Source organism: Cebus imitator, unplaced genomic scaffold (genome assembly GCF_001604975.1).
Source record: "Cebus imitator isolate Cc_AM_T3 unplaced genomic scaffold, Cebus_imitator-1.0 Scaffold342, whole genome shotgun sequence".
Taxonomy (NCBI): Eukaryota; Metazoa; Chordata; class Mammalia; order Primates; family Cebidae; genus Cebus; species Cebus imitator.
In genome coordinates this window covers 285,944-299,768 of record NW_016107657.1, presented here as the reverse complement: position 1 = coordinate 299,768, position 13,825 = coordinate 285,944, and the positions used below count along the sequence as shown (strand labels likewise).

Genomic DNA, 13,825 nt, shown 5'->3' with positions numbered 1-13,825 from the left:
GCGCCATTGCACTCCAGCCTGGGTAGCAAGAGTGAAACTCCGTCTCAAAAAAGAAAAAAAAAGAGAGAAACGCCTCACCACTGATGGACCCCCTTTCTCAGCCCCCACTGTGGCTCAGGATGGGTAGCGTGGGCTCCTGAACCTGTGAGTCGAAAAGAACCACGGTGCAAATGTGTCAGCCAGTGAACAGGGCTCATGGGACATTTTTTTAAATGACTGAGGTAGACAGGATTTCTTTTTTAGCTTTCTCATAGAGTTTCTCTAAAACTAATAATCTTTGTAGCATTTTACAACTTTTGAAGTACTTGTAAATACATTATCTAAATTTAAAAGTGTTATTAAAGTGATCATTGACTCGAGTCTTTTTTAAAAAAGAAAGAAAAAGAAGGAAAAAGGAAGGAAGGAAGAAGGGAAGGAAAGAGGAAGGGAGAAAAGGAGGGAGGGAGGGAGAAAAGGAGGGAGGGAGGGAGAGGGAAGGAAGGAAGGAAGGAAGGAGGGAAGGAGGGGGGGAAAGTGGGAGGGAGGGGGATGGATGGATGGATGGATGGATGACTGAAGTATTGACTGGAAACCCTGGCTCTATCCTTTGCCCCAACAATTTCTCTACATCCTTGTAAGATAGTGACTCTTCCTGCCCACACACCCACACACCAGTTACTGGGATTACAGATAAGTCACATTACTTCTGGGAACAATTAATAGGATCTGTTTCCTTTTTTCAATTAGGCTAAATAATGAACAGAACCTTTTAACTTTTTCTTCTTAGTTATTCTGTTGCTATTACTCCAGTATATGGGCTTGAGATGACAGCACTTGTAACGATTCTCCAATGCCTTTCTTTCCTCCTTTAAAGTAAAGCTTGAACTGGTAGCAGACTTGCTAAACTATGAATGCTTTCTATCTGTTTTTTTTCTGAGTTAAAATACTTCCCATCAGGTACTTCTAACACAACAGAAATGTTGAGATGTGAAAAATACATTGACATGCACCCACTCCTTAAAGAACCTGCTTCGGCAACACATTTTTGAACCATCCATCCTCCTTTTCAACTCCCACACCCTCTGGAAATCAACAATTCTAGAAATAAGACAAAGCATTTGGTTTCCTGACATAAATTTTGACTGTCCAGTGCCAAAAATAAAGTCTCTTCATGGGGACAGCCATAAGCACTCAGAGCCCGTCACTAGAGCTCACATCACTCCCCAGAAGCAGACCAGATCAGTGAGAGGAAGGTATCTATACAGACACTCTAGTCAAAACCACCCAAAACCAGGGTGGTTTCCCTATCAGAAGTTGTTTTCTGCATATAAGTGATGGTTGGCTGGATAGGAACTTTGGAGTCTAACTGCCAGCACGTGATTTAAATTTGTCAGGTAACACCTGCTACAGGCATCTGTATCAATGGGACTTCATTCTCCATTATCAGTTTTGTTTGCCAAAGTTTCATATTCCTTGGTAAGTGACCAACCAGGATATAAACAATTACATGAACAGTGCAGAATAAACACACTGCTAATAGCTCTAAGGCAATGCTCCAATTCCATTATCCAACACCTCAAGATCCTTAGAGATTAAAGGTAACAAAGTCCTAAAGAAGCAATTCATAATTTAAGTAAAATTGGGGGAAGGCCAAATACAAATATGAAATGAAGCTAACATAAGAGACACTGAGATATACACTTTCTTTCCTGTGATTCAATTCACATTATTCCCATCCATTTTCCTTCTCTTGGTGCCTCATGGTTCCCAGAGCTAACCTGAGCTTCCAGCCCTATCTGGAAGGTTCCATGCTACCTCCCTCTCTCAAGTGTGTGTCTCCTCTTTATTCAACCCCTGTATTTCTGTTTGCATGTCTATAGATGGCAAAGCCACTCTTTAAATTCATTCTTTAGTTGTTCTTTCCATCTTGGTGAGAAATCAATCCAGACCTATATATCATATGAATATAACATTTGTATGGAAAGACGTGTGACAGAACTGAATGGCTCCCAGCATTTAAAGACTAGACTTGGCTGGGCACAGTGGCTCATGCCTGTAATCCCAGCACTTTCAGAGGTCGAGATGGGTGGATCACCTGAGGTCAGGAGTTTGAGACCAGCCTGACCAACATGGTGAAACCTCGTCTCTACTAGAAATACAAAAAATTAGCCAGGCATGGTAGTACGCAACTATAGTTCCAGCTACTTGGGAGGCTGAAGCAGGAGAATCTCTGAAACCCAGATGGCAGAGGTTGTAGTGAGCCGAAATCATACCATTGCACTCCATCATAGGCGACGAGAGTAAAACTTCCGTCTCAAAAAAAAAAAGACTACCTGACAGCATGTTTTATATCCTTCCCATATCTCTTCTCTCATATATATATATATATATTTTTTTTTGCAGTGGTGAGCAGGGGCGGTGGGGGTTGGGGTGGGGCAAGGGGGAGAGACAGAGATTGGACACACCTGTCAATTCAGTCTGATGGAAGGCCCCTTGGAGGCAGCTACCCACACAGAGTGCAGAGGTTGACAGGCTGACCTGCCTAAGAAATCTCCCTCAGTCCAGACCTAAGGGCCTTCTAGACACATGCACACTCCATGGGGTCTGCCTCCTGGGGACTGTGACAGATTAATGGGAAACAGATGATGGGAGGTACTTATTTGATTAATCCACAGAGCTTGTTTTTACCTAGAAAACAGAACCACACAGGCAGAAACAGGTCACAGACTTGGGGTGTAAAAGAGAGGAGGTTTTTAATTTCTTTTAAAGGACCAAGCACTGGGAGTCTCCTTCTGCAAGGGGAGACTCGGTGTCAAACCCATCCTCTGCTGAGGCTGCAATTGGCCACTCAGGAGCCTTTGCAGGAAGACAAAACTCTCTGGAAGAATGAAAGATGGTTTCCAGAGTTTCTGGAAAATCAGAGGATCTTAGCTTCAAAGAGCAGAAATAGGAAGTATGATGACCCAATGTACCTGATGCCACCAAGGATGAGCACCACCAGGACACTGTGAGCTTGGCTATCATGATGTCCAGAGACAGGGCAAGGAGGGTGGACCACCTGCAGCTCCAAACCAAAGCTGCATGGTAGAGGTGGAACAGAAGCAGAAGCAGCCTCTTGCGGAATTCAGGACAGAGCCAGCCAGAAGCCCAGGTCCAGGGCCTGGAGTCAATGAAGGCAGGGCAGGTGGGCTAAGAGGGGAAAGAATGACCGGGGGAGAGGGAGTAGGGTTGTCTCCCACTCAGGAGACAGCCAGCTTTACTTCCTTTCTGCAGCATACAGTGGACATGTGGAGGCCTGCCACAGAGTAGATCACAGAGGACAAGCTGCATCTCTGTGAATCCTACAGCAAGCACCCAGAGGGGCCAGGTGCCCAAGCACACACACGTCACCATCCAAGCCTTGTGTCTCTCAGCATACAGTGCTCCGTGCACCCCATCTTTATTAGCTAGCACAGAAACAGCACCTGGGTGCTGTCAGGCCAAGAGTGTCAAAAAGGCCATTTGCAATTTCCCACAGGAAACCTCTAGTTTTTATGGAAATTCCAAACTGACACAGAGCCAAGAAGCAGTAAGGACCACAGGGGAATGTAGCTAATTTTCCAAAGGCCACCCAGGGGCAAGTGAAATGTCAGAAAAGGAAGTTAGAGGGGGGCCTACCGGCAGGCCAGGAGAGCTCAGCCACCAGAAACAAGCTCAAATTGATTAGAGGGAAAGACACCCAGAGGTGGGGGGAAAGTAGTACCCAGCCTGGTCAGAACACTCAGTGAGGTAGGAGAGGAGCCATGCTCAGATTCACAGTCTAAAGAAGAAAGGCAGAACCTGGAAAGGGACTGGGAAGAAAGGAGAGGAGGCAGGGGTTGGAGGCCATGAATTACAGCTCCATTCCCCACTCTTCAAATACAGAAGCCCAGGAACCCCTATACTGTAGCTATAGGAGGCTCAGGCACTGGACAAAACCTGCACCTCACCTGAGCTGCCACCTCATGCCACACATATGTATACCACCTCCATCACCATCAGTGAAAGCAAGTACCAATGCAGGATCCTTCCCCATTCAGACTGCACACAGCCTCAGGACATTGCTCAACACAGAGCCCCAGGGAGCCAACGCCCCTAAATCAGCTGGCTATGAGATGAATTCCCTTCGTTACATTTGCACTAGAAGGTTCTTCCTGAGGAAATGCTCCACTGTTTATAATTCATCTCTTTGCTATAACACTATAATGCAAAGCACATGGCTACATGATAGGGCCTGCAAGAGAAAAATGCTTTGCAAATTATACATTGATGGTTTGTTCTATTGATGTTTCTGTTGCTGGAAACTGGCATTAATGGATGAAATGGCCTTCTCTCCTATCATTTTCTCGCCTTTAAAAGTTGCCTTTGTCCCTGTGACTTGACCATCTGAGTAATTAGATGCATCTCATGCAGAGGTCAGTCGCTTTAGCCCCCTGGGCAGCCTCTGCCTGACTCATCTGTCCCTCACAGGAAGAACTCATCATCGCATATGATTCTCAAACCCTCTAAAGACCCTTTGTGCCAGGGTTCTTTCACAGCTGAAAGCATAAATGACATTTTTGGATCTTCACCCAAATTTTACACTTTTGTTTAACTCAGTGTTGGACACTAGAAAGTACAGGCCTCCTGGAACCCAGAGAATCAGTCACCAGGGTTTTACTTTCTTAATGGGAACATAGAATCTGCTTCAGAAAATTGAAGCCCTGAGGTTTTTGGCCAAACAAAATGCCTTTAAAGCCAACCCGTAAAAAACACTCACATATTAACTTTAGGAGCCTAATGATTTCAAACCTTTTTTTTTTTAATCCTAGATTCCATTCCTCACCCCACAATTCTTTAGTTCCTTTCTCTTCAGGATGAGATTTAGTTATCTGAGCCAGTTGGCCCTCTGAACATTTTTCTGGGGTCTGGAAATAGGATCACTTTTCAGGAACCAAAAAATTATTTTCTCTAGCTAACCTCACAAAATGCAGACTCCTCATGCCTATCATGCATTTTTAAATTCATATCTGTAAGTGTATGCCCACTATATGACCATCAAAATTTTCATTTCTTTGAAAGATCAAAGCTAGATTAAGAAGGCAAGTGCTGCAGCATTGGCTGAAATATCAATTGGTCATACCAAAAAATGTATGAACAAATAAAAATCACATGGAGATGAGCACTGAGGTACGAAGCTTGAGGCCTCTCTATACCAAAATCTCATTCCAACCTCCTGCCAAATGCTTCAGAACCACTGCACTATCAGAAAAGACCTGTTTCAGCTGCTGGCTGTAACCATCAAAGCAGAGCCCCTGTGGCCTTCATTTTTCATGAGGGTTGCCCAGCTGCTAAGTATAAAGGCTCACTACACTCTCCTCCCAATGGGTGCCGGGTTCCAAAGTGAACACTGAAGACTTCCAAAGGCATGTCACCTCCAAATGATTAACATGCAGTCCTGGATTCTAAACATTCCTAAACTTAATAAAAACAGGAATGAAGGAGAAGAAAATGTAAGGTGAAGAAAGCATTATTTTTGAGACATTTCTTTGATAACGTTTCAGGCCCAGGAGACAAAATTGGTCCTGGATCCTCCCAGTCCAATCACGGGTGGAAGGAAAGCCTTCAGGGGAGCTGCATGTGGTGCTTGGCTGAGACGGCAGCCACTGTGCCCTATGCTTGCAGTGTTAATATTTCACCTATTTGCTATACGGTAAAGAGTAAATAACCTTGAGAAGAAACAAGAACTAAAACAACTGACGTGAAAGAGGCTTATTTTCCCCTTGCCATATTTCCCATTGTCATTTTGACTCAAAATTGTTCCAGATATTGTTTTCTTTATCCCTAAGAAATCTCATCTAACACTGCCATTCAGAGAGGGAAGGAAGATGTCACAATAGGGGAAGGTACTTCGTAAACATGATGCACACATCCCATTTTCTATACATAACCAAAGGATCATACTTAGTGCTATTATAATAAATCTACTCCAGATCTTGCTAATAATAGGAAATTGAATGAAAAAAAAAAGGCTTTTAATTCAAAGGAAAAACTTTTCCTTTTTGAGGTGCTGCTGTTAGTTTACACAGCCAAATCCTCTCATCTGACATAATCAGGCCTGAGGAAATTAATGGTAAAGCTGATTAAAGCAGAAAATCCTTTTGAAAACAATACGTAAAAAAATACATAAACATAAACAAGACCTTAAAACATTTTGAACTCGCAGCTATTATGGCAAAACATGCCGGTCTACCTGTGATGAGGCACAAATGATTCTCTGAATAAGGATCTACTCATTGGAATTCCACGTAGACCTTTTACAAATCACTCCAGTAACATGGTCTGATTTCTAGTCTCAGTTTCTTTGAGGTTCAGCAGAACTGAAGATGCTTATGAAGAGCAGAATCCTCTTCTATTTTTATAATATTCCCCTCACCTTTTATAGTTATCATAACCTATTTACATTGACAGAAATGCTTTTGTAGTGATGAATTTTGAGTCTTTTCCAAAATATTCAGTGAACTTTCAAAGAAGCAGTGACCTTTAAGTAGTCATATTTAATTTGGTTATGAAATATTTGGTACTATTTCATTAAATTACATATTTCTGATAACCAGTGCAATTGGCATAAGGAGGTTTGTGAGTGAGCACACTGACTCCATAAGCCCCCAAGTCAACCCCTAGAGCAGGGAGCATGTGTGACCTAGTTGAGTGCGGGCTTGAGAGGCTGTCAGTTCTCAGTATGCCACAGGATAAGATGTCACACATCTTACATCTATCACATGGGACTATAGGATATAGAAGTCAAGTCAATAACACAGAAGCTGTTTTTTAAAAATCCTGTACCTGAAATATTTGAGTACCTGAAATACTGCAAAGGAACGAGTTTCCTTAAAAGGAGTTCGCTCATTTGGATTTTGACAGAGCTCATTTTCATGTAAGTCTGCTTTTACCACCTTACTATTCCTAGGAAAACCCAATTCATCTTCATGTCCCAAATCTCTAGTGGTTATCAGCTGTGTTTCAATATTTAACTTCAACATGTTCAGTACATGTTATATACCAGGATTTGTTCTAGAACTGGAATGAGGGTAAGGAGGAAGTTTATCCAAAGTCGTCTCACAGACCTTTCCTTTAGATTGATATAATTTATGCATTTGAAATCACTGGGAAAATATGAAGCAGGTAATAAAAAAAAGCCACCAATGAAATGTAAGTGCCTATATACATTGTATAGTTACTCAGCACTACAAGCAGTTGAGAAGCAGAACAGTCAATGTTGGCTGGAGGTCCTGCAGATCTTACTTTGTTTCCAACAAGATTTCCAATCCTCCTGACACTCTGACCTTTCAGTCCCTGAAGTTTGAGTCACCTGCACAATTATTCTCTGGCTGCACAGGTTATTACTCAAGACACTTGCAACCTCACCTCCCTCCACACCAAATGAAGTGAAATCATGTGGATTTCCCTTCATGCCCAGCTGCTCCCCCTCCCCATACCTGGGTGAAGGGGGGACCAGAAATAATTTCCCTCACTCCACCCATGAATACCTTTCAGGTGCAGACTAGGACTCAACAGGATGATTTATGCTTTTCTGATTAGAAGATTAAATGAAGACCACATCGTATATTAAACAAAAGCAAAATTACTAAGATACAAAAAACTTCTAGACATGAAATGAAATTTAGTTCCTTTTTCTTTCCTTTTTATGACATATTCTTGCCTCAACTTGGCCCAGACCAGGAGGAAACTGGGCCTCCTACAGCAAGCCATTCTGAACCACAGGTAGTTTGTTTGCTTAAGAGCATCTTGCCCTGTATCCTACCGCATGTGCCCTCACCCTGTGCTGACCTGAGATTTCCCTTTTAGTCACCTGATAACAGTCTAGAGCCCCAGACTCCACTTTCCCATAGGCACGCCTTACAGAGCCACCAGGAGGCACATGAAGATCAGGTCAATGCACTAGAGGCTCACATTGGCACAGTCCCAGGAAGAACCTCATCTCCCCCAGCACTGCCAAAAGGAACCTCACCAGCAAGCTGTCTTACCTCACGCTCCAGTCACTAATGAAACAGCAGAGGAAGCTGGAATGAAACAGACCTTCAAAAATCATTGCTGAAAATTGTTTCACCAAAACCATAAGAACCCATGATAGGGCTAGCACAAACAGATAGCATAACAGTGAATCTTTATTTTATTCCCATAAGTTGCGTTTTTCGTCATGCCTTTAGTCCCTGAGAGCAGGTGTCACTCACCGATGCAGGCATGGACCCTCACCGACAGCTGCGTCCTTAGGATGATGCTGTGCTTCTTGCCCCGCCTAACGAGATAGGAGACAAAACAGGGGCATCAGAGGAGTCAGCAGAGACACCTCACGTGCTGTCAATCCACGTGAAGGTTCTGACACACCCACCTGAGAGGAGATCCACAGAAGCAGGGACCCATACTGAACAAGAATCTATCCTGAAGTAATGTTGACATCACAGGTCTTTCACAAAAATAAAATAAAGAAGTCTGACTTTGTTGGATTGGCACATGCATCTGATTGCCAAGCTCCATCGACTCATTCCATCCACAGTCTGCACATAGCCGTGCTTGACCATGTTGGGAAAATTTTAAAATCTGTGTCCATGAAGTGAAATTTCTGGAATGTAACAACACAAATCTGCTTGATCATTCTCATGGCTATTTTTACCTTTTTTTGGGAGGGGCAGATATAGGAAAAGGGAACACATGATAGGGTCATCAGAACTGCTTTACTGTGTATCAGTTCAAGCCTGTGTTAGCTTTTCTTTCATACTCTTCTGGGAAAATGGGAATCTACAAAAGGTTTTCAGACTACTTATGATCAGAAATGCCAATTTACACCACACCCTGTCTCACCTCCACTTCCTTCTCACTGCATCTCTCATGAGGAAGAAAAAGGGCAGACTTCCCCAGTTCCACTCCTACTAGAGTCCATCCTGCTTTATGCAGAGAGGAACGCCACAGAGCGGTTGGTAGAAGGAGATAAAGGGGAGAAAACGTGAGTCTTGGCTACCTGACAGGAAGAAAGGCTTCGAGGTTTAGAGAAAAGGGGAAGGCAATGAACAAAGGAAAAGCAGAGCCAGCCAAGGGCATGGCAGCAGGTAGCATGGCAGGGCTCTCGGGAGTGGGATTCCCTGTCCATCCTCACCTCTCCCCACCAGGGCTTAATGTATAACAGAATCTGGCAGTGCTTTCCTGCCTCCTGGTGTGTGGTTGTGTTGGACAGAAGGAAACACAGATCTCACCAAGGTGCACTACTAACGCTGTGATTATGAATTCACAGTAATGACTACATCAATCAATCACATTTTTTATTCTTACGACCAGGTAAGAGACAGAAGTATGGTTTAAACAATGGTTTGTTGATTCTAATATGGGTTGGTTGTGTCTCCACCCAAACATCATCTTGAATTGTAGTTCCCACAATCCCTATGAGTCACAGAAGGTAATTGAATCAGGGGGCGTTCTCATGATAGTGAATAAGTCTCATGAGAGCTGTTGGTTTGATAAAGGGCAGTTCCCCTGCACACACTCTCTTGCCTGCCACCATGTAAGAAGTGCCTTTGCTCTTCCTTCACGTCCTGTCATAATTGTGAGACCTCCCCAGCCATGAGGAACTGTGAGTCCATTAAACCTCTTTTTCTTTATGTCTTTATTAGCAGCATGAGAACAGACTAATATAGGTTCTTTAAAAGAAAAAAGGAAACCCAGCTGCATAATTGCAAAGCTAACCTCCAGCTGGGCAGCTGCTTCAGGTAGAGAATCTGCACTCAGAGTCCCCTCAAAATTCAATGAGCCCTTCCATTTTCCTTTGTTTTACATTTTTATATGCAAGTTATTATTAGTCTCAAGATGCTTGCAGCCAACACACAATGCCTACAAAAGACAAGTTCAAGATTCCTATAAACACAGATTTCTGCAAAACCTTATTTTTCACAAAAAAAACTCTCAGTCTCAGAAATCCTGACATGAATACTCCTTCAAGTCTTCCCACCAGACCAGAAGAAAGTTTTGATTTAAATGCACCAGATTGAATTATAGACAGCTTTTTGTTTGACTTGCCAAGAAAGGTGTTCTGGGGTAGGGGGACAGCAGCTGGGAGCAGAAAATCAGTGAACTCCTGCCGGGAGCCAGGCTCTAACTATTAGAAACAGTAAATCCTTGTCTTCCAATCTCAAGGATTTTCTGTAATTCACATTACCAGCAGTTATAAGTCAATGGTAAATGTCAAATAAATAGCAGACAAAGGACGTGCTGTAGATGCCCAGAGAGAGAAAAAGCATGAGCTGGCCAGGGAAGACATTTCAGAATGCCCCAAGTTCTGGAGAATTTCAGAAAGGGCCCATTGGTAGCCCCTTCTTATATCTTCAAACAACTGCAAAGTTGCACTTTGAAAAGTTTGTTTCCCTACAGAATTCTCTAGACCCACAGTGAGCATGTAGGGTGGTCACTCTGGGATTCCAGGCCCCTCAGTGAAAACTATGACTGCCAAGATACAGACACAGCAAGCCCACCATCCTGGAAGCGTCATCTCTTCCAAGTGCTGAGAAACCAGGCAATTGGTTTGCTAAGCTAAACCCTAATGGAATTTAAGAGAGCATAGAAGAAAATAAGGCCTATTTTTTAGAAGTTTAATCACTTACAATTTCTCCACTTCAATATTCTACCTCCTACCTTATCTGCTGGTCTACACAAAATCCTACAAACGAAGAAACCTGCATGGAACTGGGAGCCAAGGATGGTGGAAGCAGGCTGAGGTGGGGAGGAGGCCCCAGATCCCAAGTTCAGAGAATAGGAGGGGACCGGCTAAGGAAGAGGCAAGTGGGTGAAGAGTGTGACCAGATTCAATCAGGTCCACAGCAGGGTATCTGCAACCTTTCACCCTCCCCCACACCTGCTTCCACCCACCTCTGATGTAGGTACTACATCTGTGTCCATTTTGCAGATGAGGAAAACAAAGCTTGTAGAAATGACGTAACTTGCATACATGGCTAGTGGAAACAGATGCAGGACTGAAAGCACAGAATCTGATTCCACGGTTGCCTGCACCATCCTGCCTTTTGCTGCACCACTGCTTCACTGTATAACCTTCTCTAAGGATTGCAAAGGAAAAAAAGAGTCCCTAGTTTTTTAGGGAACTGGTATAACCTTACTACTGAAACCTAACCAAAAAGATACACTGAAAATCTAAGATGCAAACATCTAAGAAAATCTTGGGAAATCAAATTATGCAATATGTAAAAATAATACAACAGGATCACATAATACTCATCCTAAGAGTTCAAGAATTATGGAGAGTCCAGTATAATAGTTTTACATACATATATATATAACATGTATACTATATATACATATATAAAACATATATGTTATATATACATAGATATGTAATTCTTCTTGACTTCTTAGGAAAAACCTTATTTGGTCTTGTTGTATTTTCACATATTGCTTGCTCATTCTCTCTCTCTACAAACACACACACACACACACACACACACATACGTGTGTGTGTGTGTGTGTGTGTTTTATATATGTATATATGTAAAACTATTATACCGGACTACCAAATGTAAAGGGACCTTATGGTGGATATACATATGTGTGTGTGTATGTTTAAATAAAACAAAAAACATCCACCATAAGGCCCCTTTAAATTTGGTAGCTTCCCTCCACCACTATATTTTCTAATTAGATAAAACTGACATATTGGAGAAAGATTCATTTTTATGTATTTCTTTTACATATGGCCATTTCCCTGCTACCACTGATTCTACAAATCTTTTTGCTAAGTCCTTTGGCTCATGTTAAGAAATAATCATATCTGTTTAAAGATAATCATTTTATCCCTGCCTTTCTAGCAAATACACCCTTTTCTTTTTCCATGGCTAAAATTTTCAAGGGAAAATTAAAGAATCATAGGTACACTCCCTTCCCCACCATGGGACACTATGTCAGTTTGGGTTCAGAAATAATAATAGTTGTTAACATTTATGAAATGCTTATCATGTGCCAGAAGAAGTTCTAAGTACTTTATACAGATTTAGTCTTCACAAAATTTCTATGAGGTAGTGATATAGACTTTGTGTCCCCACCCAAATCTTATCCTGACTTGTAATCCCCAGGTGTGAGGGACGGACCTGGTGGGAAGTGATTGGATCGGGGGGTGGTTTCCTCCATGCTATTCTTGTGATAGTGAGTGAGTTCTCACAAGATCTGATGGTTTTATAAGGGGCTCTTCCCACTTTGCTTTCTCACCCACTCTCACCTGCCACTATATAAGATGTGCCTTTGCTTCTCCTTCACATTCTGCCATGATTGCAAGTTTCCTGAGGCCTCCCCAGCCATGCAGAACTGCGAGTCAATTAAACCTCTTTTCTTTAAAAATTACCCAGTCTCAGGTATGTCTTTGTAGCAGTGTGAAAATGGACAAATACAGGTAGATAACATTATTGCCATTCCAAAGATAAGGAAATCAGGGCCCAGAAAAGTTAAGCAATTGAGATGAAGTCACATAGATAGAAAGTGACAGAGCTCAGACTCAACCCAAGCAGTCTGACCCTAAAGTCAGTGGCCCTATCACCTCCACAGAGCTGCCCCCAGATGCGTGCTCCTCTCATTCACTCCTTCATTTCACTGGTGCCAATATCCTGGAGAAAACGATGCTAAGGTACTTACAGTGAATTCACACTGACTACCTCTCATGATCTGTATCTTCAGACTATTATTATTTTCTGAACCCCTACATACATATAACATGTATTCTGTGAGATGCACAAAGTACATGGAGCTTTAAGACAGGAATATAGAAACCCTACCTGCATTCCCAGCCAGCTAGCCTGCCCTGCAGATTTCAGATTTGCTAGTCCCCCACAATTGCACGAGCCAATTTCTTAAAAATAAATCTCTCTAGACAGATAGATTACATAGATAGATGATAGACAGACAGATAGATAGCGTATTGGTCTATTTTCACACTATTCTAAAGAACTGCCTGAGACTGGCTAATTTATAAGGAAAGAGATTTAATTGACTCACAGTTCCACATGGCTGGGAAGGCCTCAGGAAATTTACAATCATAGTGGAAGGTAAAGGGAAAGAAGCACCTTCTTCACAAGGTGGCCAGAGAGAAAGAAAGCTGGCGGGGGAGGCGGTGGGGAACTGCCAAACACTTTTAAAGCATCAGATCTCATGAGAATTCACTCACTATCATGAGAACAGCATGGGGGAAACTGCCCCCATGATTCAACCACCTCCCACCAGGTCCCTCCCTCCACATGTGGAGATTACAATTCGAGACAAGGTTTGGCTGGGGACACAGAGCCAAACCATCTCAGATATCTTCTTGGTTCTGTGTCTCTGGAGAACCCTAACTAATAAAACTTTGATATCTGCCTTCCGAGAGATTCCACATTCCAAAGATAAAAATCAGTGAGAGGCTGTCAGTATGTATTCACTATAAGAACCTTAGCCATCCTTCTCTCCCTCATACCAGCATTCTGGGTTAGTTTTGCAGCTGCTACTCCTTTTGAGTCTGTGTTTTTTAGCAAGATGAAGTGGAATGCACCAAGTACCCAGAATCCAGTGACCCAGAAGGCAAGGCGGCTCAGCTGGACCTTAATCTCCCCAGGGAGACTCAGATTCCTTTCCTATCAGCACAGCCACTGCCAGGGAAACATCACCAGCTTCTGGACAGCAAAGCAGGCAGCACAACCAATGGGCTGCCCACAACCAAGGCCAGCTACCCAAAGTGCCAAAGGGACTATCTAAAATAGATGAGTAACTCAGGGAAACCCCAATCGAGACACACACACCAGGGACACGA

The 13,825-nt window shown here is 42.8% G+C and overlaps 1 protein-coding gene across 12 annotated transcripts in view; it reads right to left on the bottom strand.

Annotated features, from left to right (window-relative positions):
* Positions 1-13,825, bottom strand: part of FHOD3 (formin homology 2 domain containing 3) — a 487,025-nt gene that overhangs the window by 408,428 nt on the left and 64,772 nt on the right. For all 12 annotated transcript variants that reach the window (XM_037730378.1, XM_037730382.1, XM_037730380.1 and 9 more), the window contains exon 3: positions 8,232-8,296. In XM_037730378.1, the coding sequence (XP_037586306.1) occupies positions 8,232-8,296 (65 nt within the window). The remainder of the gene's footprint in view (positions 1-8,231; positions 8,297-13,825) is intronic.